Source organism: Apteryx rowi, unplaced genomic scaffold, assembly GCF_003343035.1.
Source record: "Apteryx rowi isolate R43461 unplaced genomic scaffold, aptRow1 scaffold_25, whole genome shotgun sequence".
NCBI classification, from domain to species: Eukaryota; Metazoa; Chordata; class Aves; order Apterygiformes; family Apterygidae; genus Apteryx; species Apteryx rowi.
The window spans coordinates 579,975-594,384 of NW_020448863.1; the positions used below are offsets into that span (position 1 = coordinate 579,975).

The window sequence follows — 14,410 nt, forward strand, 5'->3', positions numbered from 1 at the left end:
TGTAGAAGGCCTCATCGACTTCCTCTTCCTGATCAGGTGGCCTGTAGTAAACACCCACAACAGTGTCACCCATGCTAGCCTGCCCTTTAATCCTTCCCCATAAGCTCTCGACTCGCTCTTCAGCCACCCCTAGGCACAGCTCAATACATTCCAGTTGCTCTCTCACATAAAGAGCAACTCCACCACCTCGCTTTCCTGGCCTGTCTTTCCTAAAAAGCACATAGCCATCATTTACTTGTTGGTTATGGCTAATGAAAGGTGTAAAGCAGATAACAACGGCAAGTAACATTCTGAAGCCTCCGTGTGTCTTGTGCAGCAACAGAGTCTATTTTTGCATCAGGTCGTGTTCACACATGGGAAATGTACTGAGATATTAATCACAAAAACAACTTAGAATTTACAGATTTGAAAAAATATCCACTTGCTTCTTCCTTCTGCTTTGAAAAATTGCTCAGCTCTTCGTTCCAGCTACCTCACAACCTGCCAGTTTCCTCCAAATAGACATAGATTCTTTGACTTGTAGTGCATCTGATGCAAAGAAAAAAAAAATCAGGTGTGGCTTGTTCAAATTCCTCTTGATGGAGCTAGATGGCAGCAGTAGTTAGCATTTACAAAGAAATTCTTATTTTCTTTGCTCAAGAGCATAGCCTGGAATTCTCTAGCAAGCTACTATTAAATTTCTTTTTGCTATCTTTACTTACAGCTGGCTGTATCACTCATGACTTAATTGTAGAGATCCTCCACTGCACAAATCAATACCCAGTCCAGGAGGAATGTTTTCTAAGTGTTTGCGGGTCTGATGAATTCTTACAAAAGTAAGTATCTCATTAGAAGAGGGCACTGATTATGTATTACATCATATAAGCATTAATGCACTCTGCTTATATACTATGCAAACAAAACCATAGGGAAAGTTAGAGTAATATGTTCCAAACCCTAAGGGAATAGCTTCTTACACTCCCGGAACACATTGTTCCTGTATTATGCTCTACAGGGATGATGGTGTAGTTTAGTGCTTGGATCTTCCGACAGGGCATGCGGGATTCAAATCCTGTCTCCTTTACATAAGCTTTGTCCAGCCTTGAATAATTTGTTTCASTCCTTTGTCTTTTTTGTCTTCCTCATCCATGAAACAGGGATGCTGATACTTCCAGTATCTCACTGGAATGTTGTAAGCAGGAGGGAGTATGTATCTTTTCAAAGGAGAAAATCACCAAAGAGATGAGAAACAGTGTTACAAAGAGCTGCCTAGCAGGTGATTTTCCTTTGTATCCAGTTGCAACAGTAGTAAAGTAGATGAAGCCAGCACTTGGTGTTGACTGTAAATTGCAGAAAACATGTTATACATATAAGCAGGTCTTCCTGAATGTATGTAATCTAGAAGTTAGGAGTTAAGTGTTCTGATTCACATTCATTCAAGTAAATTCTTGTGATGGTTTAAAATACTGCTGGACTCAGCTAGGTGTTTCTGCCCCTCTGGCAGCTTAAATTCAACTGTCATCAAAAGCGAGAAGATTTTGCATCAAAGTAACTAACTGCAAGTCCAGATTCCTTGTTGTTGGCTGCGCTCCTGGGACAGTAACTTTCAGCGGAAGGTGGGCAGTTCTCTGTTGTAACATGTTAAACTGACACTGCAGGAATCACAGTACATCTGTTAAAAACATTAAAAGTGTTAGAAGGGATGAAATAGTGTACACGTCCTATAATTGAAGGGGAAATCTTTATAAGCAGCCATACTAGCAGTGTGGTGTAGAGATTATCTGAACTAGCCCAAAGCAAGTTTGCTTGATTAATGAAAGCAACGTAGCCGTGAGAGCAGGTAGGTGTCCCACCATGTAAATTGGCTTTGTTCTGTAGCCAGCTTGGACATCTCTACTCTTACACAGATACACAAGTCAAATGTTCAGATGTTTGTAGTGAATTATACTTTGCAATTCAAGATGGAGACTTTAAGATTTCTGAGCTTTTTTTAAATCTACATAAAGCAGGAGCTGGTATACTGGAATGCTGTGTGAGAATGCTACAATGCTAGAACCACTGAGAAGAGAATCAGGTCATAGATCTGTTGATTACACAAGAGAGCCTGTTTGGTTTTTTTTCCAAGTCTCTCTTCTTATTTCAAACTAATTGCTAAAGAAAATGGAAATAATGAGTCATTGTATTGAGGGTGAGCTCAGTGTGTTTCAGTACAGTGTACAGTATGTTCTAAACAGTTTTATTTTCACTGTTGGGAAGAACTCATCAATAGCAGACTGTTTAAATTCCTGCACTTGCAGAATCTTTGCACGTCTCATTAGCAGTGAAACAAGGTCAGTAAAGTACTCAGCTTTTTTGCTGTGCTCCTTCACTGTAGTGCAAAAAGCACTGAGCTGCAGTTCTGGCCTCAGCAGCTTGTAATTCTATGCTGTGGTGTACTTTCTTCTTCCTCCTCATCAGAGCCCTTTATTTGAAATTTGAGAGTCTGGATCAAACCAGCCATTGGGTAAATTAACATGGCCTGCGGAGTTGCCTCAAGGTGAAACTTTTTCCTATATTTGTGCTATCTGGTAGTGCAGATTGCTTTCCTCACTATGTTGTTTAACAGATGCATTGTAGTTTTATGTACCCATGGAAAGTTCTTCCCTTGCGGAGCATTTGTAATTCATTCAGTGATGAATTCCAGTAGAAGTTCCCCAAGTTATGAGATAGCAAAGGGAATACTGTGTTGCTTCTGCTTTATTGTAATCCAGAAATAAATAAAGTGAAGCCAAAACAATGACAGGATGAACTATTCTCAGACCAGAGTAGTTTAGTGGATGAGACAAGATTGTGAAGATCTGTCAAAAGCTTTCATTTACTATTATATTGAACTATATTAATAAGCACTTCATCCTGTTTTCTGCAGAAAAACCTGAAAGACTTGATGATTCCTAGAATCCATTTGGTTTAAGTGAGATGGGGAACACATATGTGTGCACTACAAGATATAATCATTCATTATTCCCTTCCCATGGAGATATCCATGAGCTTATATTCTATCTGACTCACAAGTGGAATATCAGATTTCAAATATATAAATTTAAAATGTCAGAAGCCAGAAAATAGGCTGTAGTTCAGCCCATAACTGTTAGAGTGATCTGTGAAATTCTGATGTGGAATCTCACTTCGTTTCTAGTCTTTAACTTAATTTTATTTGCTAATCAGAAATTCTGGCTTTGCCTTAACCTGCAGGCTTTCTTCTTATTCCTGTACTTCCTTTTTTTGCAAATTTTTCTTATAGCATCTATAGAACATTATCAGGATTCACTTGCACCTTTTCACTGCCCCTTCTTCATTGTAAGGTGTATGTTAATCACTTCCCAGGTTGATTTCCTACAGTTCCTTTTTATATGTTCATCTGGAAGCAGAACTCAGCCCTTGAAAGAATAGGGGAGTACAATCCCATCCATGTCATTCATTTTTACCACTATTCACGGAAGTTTTTGATTTTTGTATGTATCCATAGACTGAATCTACCCTCCTTCTCTGGGCTTCCCAGCTGTGTGTATGCACTCCAGTCCTTTACACTTGTCGTGTTTATGTCCATCTTTTAGTTCTTGGAGGGCCATTGGCTGTATCTGAAAATCCTCCCTTTATCATCCCTTTATCCAAGCCTTCTACATCCACCTTTAAATCTTGCTTTCGCACTTTCCCATCTCTCTTTAGTTTTAGAATAAATGCCCCTAAAAAGTGATTTTATGATGCCTTTTATGAAAGATGTTATATAAAGATAAATTATATTGGGGTTAAGCTGCTTATGTCAAATAACTCCTAGCTCTCACTGCCAGCAGCAAGCCAAAAACAGCTCTGGTCATGTGACAGCAATGAATCAATCCTCCATTTAGACTTTTTTGCCTTAGAGCTACAAGCCACCAGCATTCTGAAGTGCCTAATAAAATGAAGCATATGACTATATAAAAGAATATTGGGCTCTCTTTTGTTTATTGATCTGGTGGTTTTTAGCAAGAAGTAGCTGCAATGCAGACCTAGTGAAGGTATATAATCTAAGGATATTTATAAGTTTTATTTCTAAACATGCCATGTTTTTGAAGACTTGGGATTTCTTGAAGAATCTTTTCATACAAATTTTTAGTTCCATCTGCGCTCTGGCATAGTTATCTTACTGCTTTGCAGTTCCGCCAACACACTGAGCAGGAGTGTGGAATAGAAAGATCTAAATGCTTATCATTTATACTCACATGCTCGTCTGTGACCTTATTGATGACATTTTTTGCCTTGCTAATTCTATTCTCTGAGAATTGAGACCTAAATAAGAATGAGTTTTCTCTCTAAGCAAAGTTCAAACCATTAATTATAAAATGGGCAGAGTTATATTCATACAGATTGGGATGATTAGAAAGAAACAACTTTTGGATGAGTATGTTCTTTGTAAAAATAAACTTCATTTTCTCTTCTTGCTGCAGATTAAGCTTCTCATTCAGAGATGCTGTTCAGCTGAGCCCTTTTTTAAAAAAATAAATCTGGTGGAACTTCATTGGGATTTGGAGCTTATAGTACATCAGAGAATTGCTGTAGGGAAGCAAGATCATCTAGTGGTGAAGGAGTCAAGAGACTGAGGGCTTTTCTCTTTCCCTGCTACTGAGATTGTGGGACCACAAGCGAGTCACATCACTTTGACCATGTCATTACCTTGTCCCTTAAAGACAAAGACTGCCTTTTGCTTTATGTCTTTTATTGTGGCGTTCTGGTCCAAACTGTAATCTCCCATAGTATTTCAGCAAAAATAAGGGGAAAGGTGTTGAGATGCATTTTGATTAGTGTTTTCTCTACAGTGCTCAACACACTGCAATCCAGTTACTGATAACTATGCTATCCTCTAAAGGTGGCTACATTACTTTTATCTTAATAGTACAGACGCAGTAGCAGATCTGTAAGAAACCAAGGTATGTAACATGTTGCAGCCTTGGGTATGGCTAAAAGGTAGTTTTTCAGTCCCTGGCAAGTCCATGGAACTAAAGCTACATCACTGTTTCTTGTAGTTTCCTTTTCATCTAGGCCAAGTTTCCACCTTAGTTTACTGAGGCATTAATCCACTTGGTCTAGTCTCTTGTGTCACAGTATCTGCCAAAACTTTTCTGTTTGCATTCGTGCAAATAAAACCCATTTGTGAAATCATCTCTAGGGCCAGTACCTCTAGACTACAGTGTTTCAGACAGCATCACTATGTCAATAAAGGATTTGATGAGGTACAGTATCTGCCTGACACAGCAGCACTAACACAACCCCCTAGTGTAAATGTAGTTATAACCAAACATTAAACTTCTGTTGGTGTAGCTTGTTTTGCCTGGAAGCATGATGGTGTGGAATAATTATACCGGCAAAAAGTAGTTTTGCACATCTGTGGTACAAAATTGTAACCACTGAGGAGCATTCTACTAGTGTAAATTGGTATTGCCATAGCATTTTCTAGTGGCTTGGTGTAATGATTGCATCAAAGGCAATGAGAATACTGGAGCAATCTGGAAAACAAGTGACTCAGGACTCACAGGTGTGTGTGTATAAAATTTTCTTGTTACTACACCTGTCCTGAGGTTGAAGATAGATAGGGCAGAATGGGAAGAGCAGAAATAATGGTGGGGGGAAAGGTGAAAAACGGATATGAAGCTGTTTTGGAGGAGCACCAAGGTCACAGAGGAGTTCATCTGCAGAGTCATGAGGCAGACTTGATTAGATGAAATCCAGAGTGGAAGAAGTTAGAGGAAAGCAATCGGTAGGCACAACACAGATATGAGCTGAGGAACAACACGAGAAACTTTAAATTTGTATAGCCTCAAGAACTGGGAATAGGTTGTTTGGACTTTTGCTGGTAAAGGAATTTGAGAAGGGATGAGGCGTAATAGTGACACACTTTCCAACAGTACCGATATTTCACTGTGACAGTTCTGGCTTCTGCACTCCCTCTTACATCTGTACTTGCTGTCCTTATTATCAAGGAACTTTGCAAATGTCTGGAAGCGCTGTCAAAGGACCTTGCTCTAGGTATTTATTGTGTCAAATGGAAATGGGTTTCTCCTCTGAGACCTTCAGTGTCTTTGTTAAAAAATATACCACATCTGTACTTGCACCTCTTGTGACCTCCAATAAGAAGTATATATTCTGCTTACCTACAACACAGGGTAAGCGCAGAACACTTACAAGATACATGCATCCTCAGTAATTGTGCTGAGTGGCAATTATGTATAGCACACTTATTTAAATTTAACCATTAATTTCTGCTGGGGACCTCTACTGCCGCATGAGTTATGTCTCTCCCCTCAGTCTCTCTTTCTGTCATTTGTTCACAGGGCCAGTGTTTCTTGAAACTGAATCCCACCACTTTTATCCAGCTATTCCATAAAAAGCACTTTTAGGTAGAAATAAACACAGTTTATAGCTGAATTCTGAGTTTTCTGTAACACTTGACAAATCAGAAAATAATCCGCTTTCCTTCATGGCCCAGGGAGTTCTGAAACAACTTGCCATGCTGTAAATCAATATGAACGCGGAGTATCCCTTTTGGCATCCCTTTGGCATGTGTCTGGAGGCCTGAAAGAAACAACATGAATCTAACTGAACATGCACAAGAGTTGTAACTGATGATGCATATTAACTCACTTCAGTGATGAATTTGCCTTTGCAAAAATCAGTATCATTTTTCCTAACAATTAATCCCAAAGATTTTTTTTATTTAAAGGGCAAATCTTTGCCTTAGTTCTAAAATTATTTTTACATTATTTCACCTGATTGAAACAATAAGAAGAGAAACACTAAAATGATTTTTGTTCCAAGTAATATTAAACATAATAAAAAGCATACTTAGCTAGCAGAATAGTTTGTAGGAACAATTCCAGCTGAGTGAGTAGAGCTCTGTGTGTGGCCTTAGCTGGCGTATGATTTGAGAAGGTGGAAAACTGACTTACAGCTTTTTTTACCATCTCTGTGAGCCGCACAGGATCAAAACTTTGGTTTCTCTGAGGATAGTGGCCAACCTGTTACAAAGGATATGGTTTTCAAACATAGAGTTAATATTTGACTTTCAAGTTAGGGAACAAACATTACAAGTCATTCTACAGTAGTGCATTCATACCCAAGATACTTTGTATTAATCACACTGATTTGGGGTTGAAGAATATAAAAGAGTTGTCTCAAAAGAGAGAGTTGGGAGCAGGTGCAGTTTGTTTAGAATATTCTTTCTCTGTTTCATTGTTGTTCTGTAACAGAACGTAATAGTTGAAGATACAACTAAGCGATTATTTTGAAATTCTCTCACCAGAAAATAAGCCATGACCAAACCCCATCAATTTTCACAGATGTAGATGCCAAGCACTGGTTTTATGTTTTTCAGTCTGCTTTGCATTTAGAATTTAGTCTACCAGTGCTTTTAGGAGAAAAAGAGAGAAAATGAAGGAAGTGGCAAGCAGAGATAATCATTTGTTTTCCTCCCAAAATTGCAGCAATCATACTTTGGGCAGCCACGAGAGTCTTCGCAAGCCAACCACCTGCATTCAGCTTCGGCTGCATATCACTACTAATTTGAAGCAAAGTTTGGCTCGAACGGTATGTTGTCTTTTTTTTTTTCCTCTTCCTTTCTTTCGGCCTCCCTGAAGGAGTAAAATTCCCCCAATCCTTTTATGTAACAGTTTCCAGTAATAATTGGAGAGAGGTTATTTGCTTTCCTGATCATGCATATATTAGAGCTGAACTCCAGTTGAAATGTTCTGGGGAATAGCTCTGCCTTGTTTCTGTACTTGTACCTAATGCATCACTCTAGAGAACCCTCAACTGAAAAGAAAACAAAGCTAATCCTTTTAGAAAAAATCAGTTTTATCAGACTTGATTCATGCTAGCGATTTCAATTTGTCAAGGAATTACTGGTTTTGATTGGTCTTTCTATGTTTTGAAATATAACAAGGGGAAAATCTTTTAAAGTATTGCGTAAGATGAATCACATCTGGATTCTGATCATTATCCCTGAAAATCAGAGTAGGTTGATAAAAGTTGAAATCACAGTTTGTCTCTCTGTGCATGCATGTGTGTGTGTGGCATGCACACATGAGTATGTGTACTTGTTTGTACACAGGCATATGTCCTTACAGAAAACATTGTCTTATCACACCTTAAGTCCTGATAGATTCATATTCAGATTGCTTGAGATTAAGCAGCCTTGGAAAGGATTACTGAGCTTTAGTGACACTGATCTATGCTCCTAAGTGTGAGCTTTATTCCCAGTGGTCCACCTTGAATTACTTCCTACCCAAACTTCACAGTACAGCAGAAGCTTTGGTGTTCTAGGCATTATTCACTGGCAGTGATTGACTTTATTCGGATAGTTCCAATTACATGCTTTAAGTACGTATACTGTCAGCCTGAGTCTGTCAATGTATAGGTCAGATAACAGATTTCTAATAGAACAGGGGCTTTCTTTTCATTTCTGTTATGTGCCATGATGAAAAACATCAGGTTCAGTGCAGTATGTTTTTGGAGCATTTAAAAAAGGACTATAATGGGGCCAAATATATGTTTAATTTTTTTTCTGTTGAACACATTAGCTATTCTATAGATAAAAGTGGAATAATCAATGCTACTGTGTGCAGTAGTGGCTTAAATTATTTGCACTCTTCACTGCCAATATTCATTTAATTATTTATTTTTGAAAACCATTGATTCTACTTAGTCTAGTATTGTTCAGAAGAAAGTAAATTAGGAAACATGGAAGCTTTCATCACCAGGTCACATCTTCAAAAATGATTCAGATCAGTGAATTGCCAGCTGCTCACTGTCAGTCTAGAGAAAATGATCTGATGTTTGAATATGCTCTCAGAAGGAGGTGAGCAAGTATCCATCTCATGTGTCCTTTCTTATCCCCATATTGTATCATCACAGCCACAAAAAGAACAATATTCGTGTTCAGTCACCTATGGAATTAGTTCTGTCTTGTCATGATACCTTGTTGGCATTGAACTGCAAGTTGTTGAGCTCCAAACAGGAATCACTGGGTGATTTCCATTGTCTGCATTAAACAGGAGATGAGATTAAACGGTTATCATATTCCTTTTTGGTCTTAGATCCGTGACAAGACATCCTGTGTTAAGAGTCTGAAAGACTTGATTTTTCCTTACAGTGGTGCTGAAGAAAACTGGGCTTGGGAGGAACAGAGTGAAGGTGTTTAGATATGAATATGAACACATGTAACTGTGTAATTGTGGAAAAGTTACTTACCTTTTCTAGGTCAGTGTCTCTATCTATTAAATGGAATAATATATACTATTGGCCCTTCTGCTGGACGGTTGCAGGCTTCCAGTGTTTCCTGCCCTGAGAAATCATTAACATGAATTAGATGTTTGATGAGAGTGCTGTTAGTTATTTATATGCATACAGCATACACTGAAGGTATTATTTATATGCATACACTGAAAAGAGGTAGCCTCAAACGACTCCCCAACAATCTCTTCTTCCAACTTCCAAGCCAATGATTGATTCTCTACAAATTACTCTGCATTCAAACTAAAAAAACTAAACTATAGAGCAAATGACCTACCTACTGTATATAGCTCTGCTCTTACTATACATCTTCAAAATTATCTGTTTTGCAGCCTAATGATACATACAGGATTCTCTTCTGAGGCTTAAAAATGTATTTGTACGCTAAGGAAGCGAAACTCTGTACGAACACCGTCTTGAGACTGTCGTCCTAACCATTCTTGCTTACCTTACATAACATTGTTGAAGTCGAGACACATAGTTAAAAATAACTCGCTATATACAAATCACCATTATTCATGATAGCATAACTATCCTATACTGCACAATACCTAGAGAGGAGGCAGCATCCAAGGAATACTTACTTCACCTTTCTAAGTAATGTGATAGAGCTTAGGAATTAAGATTTTGGGTAATTTCTTAAAAGTTATCCCCTCGACTAAGCTATTCACGTGTAAGCAGGTAGAAGGCTCTATCAGTTCTGCATGCCTGTTCTTTTCAACTGAAATCCTGATCTAAGAGCAGACATTTATTTAAAATTTATACTGTGATACATACATTTCTCTCTCCGTACTGCATATAGCAAATGATGATTTGTTGCTCCTGTATTACCATGCCTTCAAAGTATTGCTAAGCACCTAAATGTCACAGCTGTATTACTGATTATATTGTGCCTAATAGCCAGTTGTCCTTGAAAGGTGGTAGAAATATACACAGAAAGCAAGAGGGGCAACAGATCTGATATTTACAGTTATTAACTAATTACTTGTGGTTCAGAGTTTAAGAGAACTAAAATCTCTGGACCAAATTGCCAGCTTGTTTGAGAGCAGGAAACTCTGAACATAAATTATTTCTTTTCTTTTTTTTTTTTAATTCCACAACAACTGGATACTTTGATACACCATAATATTAATAGATGTCATCAGAAAGGACTGAAGAGTCATATTCAGGCCTTTCAGCACCAAATTTCCTAATAAATTCTCTGCTGTGCCTCTGACTTTTTCTGTGAAGTTCATGCACTCAGTAAAGAATTACTAAAATAATCTATTTAATTAAGTTTAATAAAAGAACAGAGTTTATAAACTTTGGCCAATAACTAAATATTCACAACTGTTTTGTGAATACAGCTGAAAAACTTTTTAAAGTGAATATCTGTTTACTTCCTTCTGTGGGAAGCTGGTATTCCGTGTTACAATGTATCCAAAAAAGAGGAAATTGTCTTGAACTGAGGAGTTAAAAGCAAGAAATTTGTCCTGGGGCTTTTCATGGAATCACAAGCTCTTGAGCCAGTCGGTGACCTTTAATTTGATTTTGATTTTTTGAGACATGAGATTTATCAGCCATAACACTTTTGAACAAAAGCCTTTTAATACCTGAATTTTCAAGACACTAGATTCCTGCTAAACCTTCAAAGAAAGCCTGTACAGAGAACATAAGGTTATCTTTATATTATAGAAACATATCGAAGCTCAGTTTTATGTCATCTAACCAAACAAAGAGCTTCTGCTGACATGAGAGTGAATTCTGCATCTTGTAGATTTTTCTCCAGGCATTGAAATCTTGAGAATGACAGTAAATGTGGAAAAAATACAATAGTCCTTTTGTCAAATGATGATCTAGTTTATGGATACAGTTGTGCAGTACTCTGAATAATAAACGCTAGATTTGTTTTGACATTGTACTTCACATCTATCCTCCTCTGTATTTTCCCCTAAGAGGCAACTCTTAAGCACAATCTCCACAAGTTGTAGTGGGTCTGAAATGTTACCTTCCTAGAGGTTGGGTAGTGTTCAGGAAGAGATGCATGGTGGAATAGCACAAAAGTACAAACCTTCATCCAGACACCATTTCCAGAGAGTGCTCTGCCTAATCCCGGAGACCCATTTCTTCAGTGCTGTCCTCACATGCTTAATATCTGAGTAAAGCATGAATCTTCATAGTGGTGTGGCAGCAAAGAACACTTACTGCTTCCTGAGAGCATCGCTTGCTTCCAGAAAGGGGTTTTTGGACAAAAGCAGCCAGCAAATGATATTTCCTGAGAATCCAAAAACATTTTTACTTTCATATCTACCAGTGTTAATGATGTCAGTATTTTACCAGAGATATCAAGTTAAGCGTTAACATCCAAACATAATCACAAACTGAGAAAAATGAAGTCAGTGGTCCATCATTATAAGAAGTGGTTTTCCATTATTTAAATGTATGTGTCCTATTCACAGGGACAGTGAAGTACCTCAGATACTAGGAAGCCATTTGTCTGTGTTTAAGTATCCTTTAAAACTGCGCTACTGTAAAAATGCTTCATGTCCTATTAATATGCTCAAAGCCTGCTTCATCACTGTTGCAGTTTGACAGGTCTAAATGAGGTTTAATATACTGCAGTGCACTGTGGAGGCCAGGAGCAGAATGTGAGCAGCTCTTGACGTTCCACATTTCAGAAATAGTTACAATTACCAGGTAGAATAATTACGAACAAAGAAACAAAAATAGTCTTTGAAGCCGTATTTCAGGCAGGTAACAAGCTTGGAAGATAAATTAGCAGTGTTCAGGCCATTAGAAAACATTTGTTGTCTCAAAGAATTTGTGAAACTATAATTAATAACCTACAATAGGGCTTAACCAGGAATGGTGATGTCTTAAGATATGTTCAACTGAATTATTGATCACCTCTTTATGATAACTGACATGCTGTGAAAGCTTCAGGCCATGAAGTTACTTCAGGTTACTAATAATAGCAAAGAACATTAACAGCTCAAGAACTGGTGTAAGTCACAGACCCGAAGTTTTCATCCAGCTCCAGGGAATACTTGTGACAGGGCACTCGTATTGGAAAGGAAGAGTCCTGCTTGCAGGCAGGAGCGTGAGCAAGTGTGTCAGGCTCAGAGGAAGCCTTAATGGAAGAGACACAGGTGATGGTGCTCTGACAACTGCAGTGTTTCCTCTCGCTGTGCACCCAGCTCTGTAGGCATCTGGGCATCTCTTTGGATGTTCTGAGACCCACTTCAGCCACACTGAATTCAAGGATTTGAGGTAGTCTAGATTGAGGTCATAAACGCTATTTGTTTTTGGTTTGGTTTTTGTTTTTGTTTTCTGAAACTTGCAGCTTGATTGGTTTTACAGGATACTTGAAAAACACATTTATAGACAGTTTATGAAAAATAAATTTCCCTCCCTCTGAATTCACATAGTGGAAAAAGATGGGAAAATAGTGTGTTCTTAAAAAGATAGGCAGAGGCTTTAAGACTTTTAACATGTAAAAAAGCTTTCTTCATCCATCTCAAGCAGTTATATACATGTGCAGCTACCATTTATTTTTGTGAGTTTTCTGTCCTTCCTTGGGAGATTTTGCATTGTGATCTGTAAATGCTTTAGAATTTTGAAGTTTCAGATATGTTACTTGGTAGAAATCTCTGCTAAGGATGTGGTTAACCAGTGTCACAGAAGCATATCAATATCTTTGGCAGCCCTTCTATATAATCATCTACCATATGTATTTATGTGCTAAATGATTCACATACACCCACCTTTTGCCATGCTCCATCAGATCCCCTGAAGCTTCTGGATTCCTATCAATCACATATATCTGTAATTTTATCTCTAAGCTCTAGCACTCCCTCCTTCAGTCAGTTTTGCATTGTTTCCAAGGTCTTTATAAAAATGCAGAGTAGGGTTGCAGAGCATCTACACTGCTCATCTGTAGGGTAATGTGACTTTTTTAAAAAAAGTACGGGATATCTTCTGGGAGTAAAGGTGCACGTGATGGACTGTTGCTCTGTCTAGAAGTAGCAAATCCAAATCATGATATTATAGAATGCAACTATGAAATATCCGGTGCTATTTCCTTTCTGGAATGCACACTTCTGATTACGATAGCACTACAGAAAAAAATAGAAAGGGAGAAATCAGAAACTTCAGAACTGGGAGTAAAGGGGGTCTCAGCAATGTGAACTGCAAAGGGAAAGATGGGTACTAGTGCACAACTTCACACCACCCTAGAGAAGGTGGCTAAACCAGAAAGTGGCATCAACCAAACTAAGAGAAATGGAGAAAGTTAAATTAAACTCTTTCAAAAAGTGGTGGATTGTGATGTGGGCAGAAGACAATTTTGAGCCTTGAGCTGAGAGAGAAAACTGCATTTATTAGGTCAGAGCCCTGGGAGCACAATTAGTGCTGCTCTCAAGAAATTGGCATCCATAAGCTATTCCTGCATGTCTTGTAATCATATTTGTAGCAGCAGCTCTGTGGGGTTCAGAGACATATTCTGAAGTCAGCTGAGAAAAAAATATCTACTCCCAAATGCATCCTGTCCCCCAAATACTCACACTGTCTACTGCTCTATGATAACATTTAACTCTCTTTCTTTGATGTGCTGAGATAAGGAGCAGAGGTGTCCCTATAAGTTTGAATGCCAAGGCAAAGTGAAGCTTAGAGGTTAGCTTTAAGATGCATGCGTTCAAGATTTAATGCATGAGAACTTCCTTCTTGCCTTCACCCTCTTCCACTCCACTTCTCTAATTCATCTGTCACTTACTGCTACTATGCTTACTGCTACTAAACAGATAGTAACTCTTTAGATGGAAATTCTTTACAGCATATCTGCAAGGTGCCTAGTTCAAAAAGATCCTGCTCCTATTGCAAAATCTCTACATAGCAATCTAAAATAGAATCTGCTTGAACTAATTCACCTGTGAATTAACATATTTAACCTGAATCCAACAATATCAGAAACACAAATTGCTCAGGAATGTTTGCTTCAGACCACTACTGCACTTCAATTACCTAGAGAAAACTGCTGGTGTGGTCACAGTACTCTGAACAAGCTTTCAATATTTGAATATACAACATTCAAAATAAGAGGAGAAGGCTTTTTTTGGCACAGCAGGTAAAATACTGTTTTTTTCCTTTGGAAAAT

General features: G+C 38.1%; 1 protein-coding gene across 1 annotated transcript in view; it reads left to right on the top strand.

Moving 5' to 3' along the window:
- Positions 1 to 14,410, top strand: part of PIK3C2G (phosphatidylinositol-4-phosphate 3-kinase catalytic subunit type 2 gamma) — a 211,999-nt gene that overhangs the window by 17,533 nt on the left and 180,056 nt on the right. Inside the window, exons 4-5 of the mRNA XM_026066913.1 lie at positions 704 to 815; positions 7,473 to 7,575. Coding sequence (XP_025922698.1) covers positions 704 to 815; positions 7,473 to 7,575 — 215 coding nt within the window. The remainder of the gene's footprint in view (positions 1 to 703; positions 816 to 7,472; positions 7,576 to 14,410) is intronic.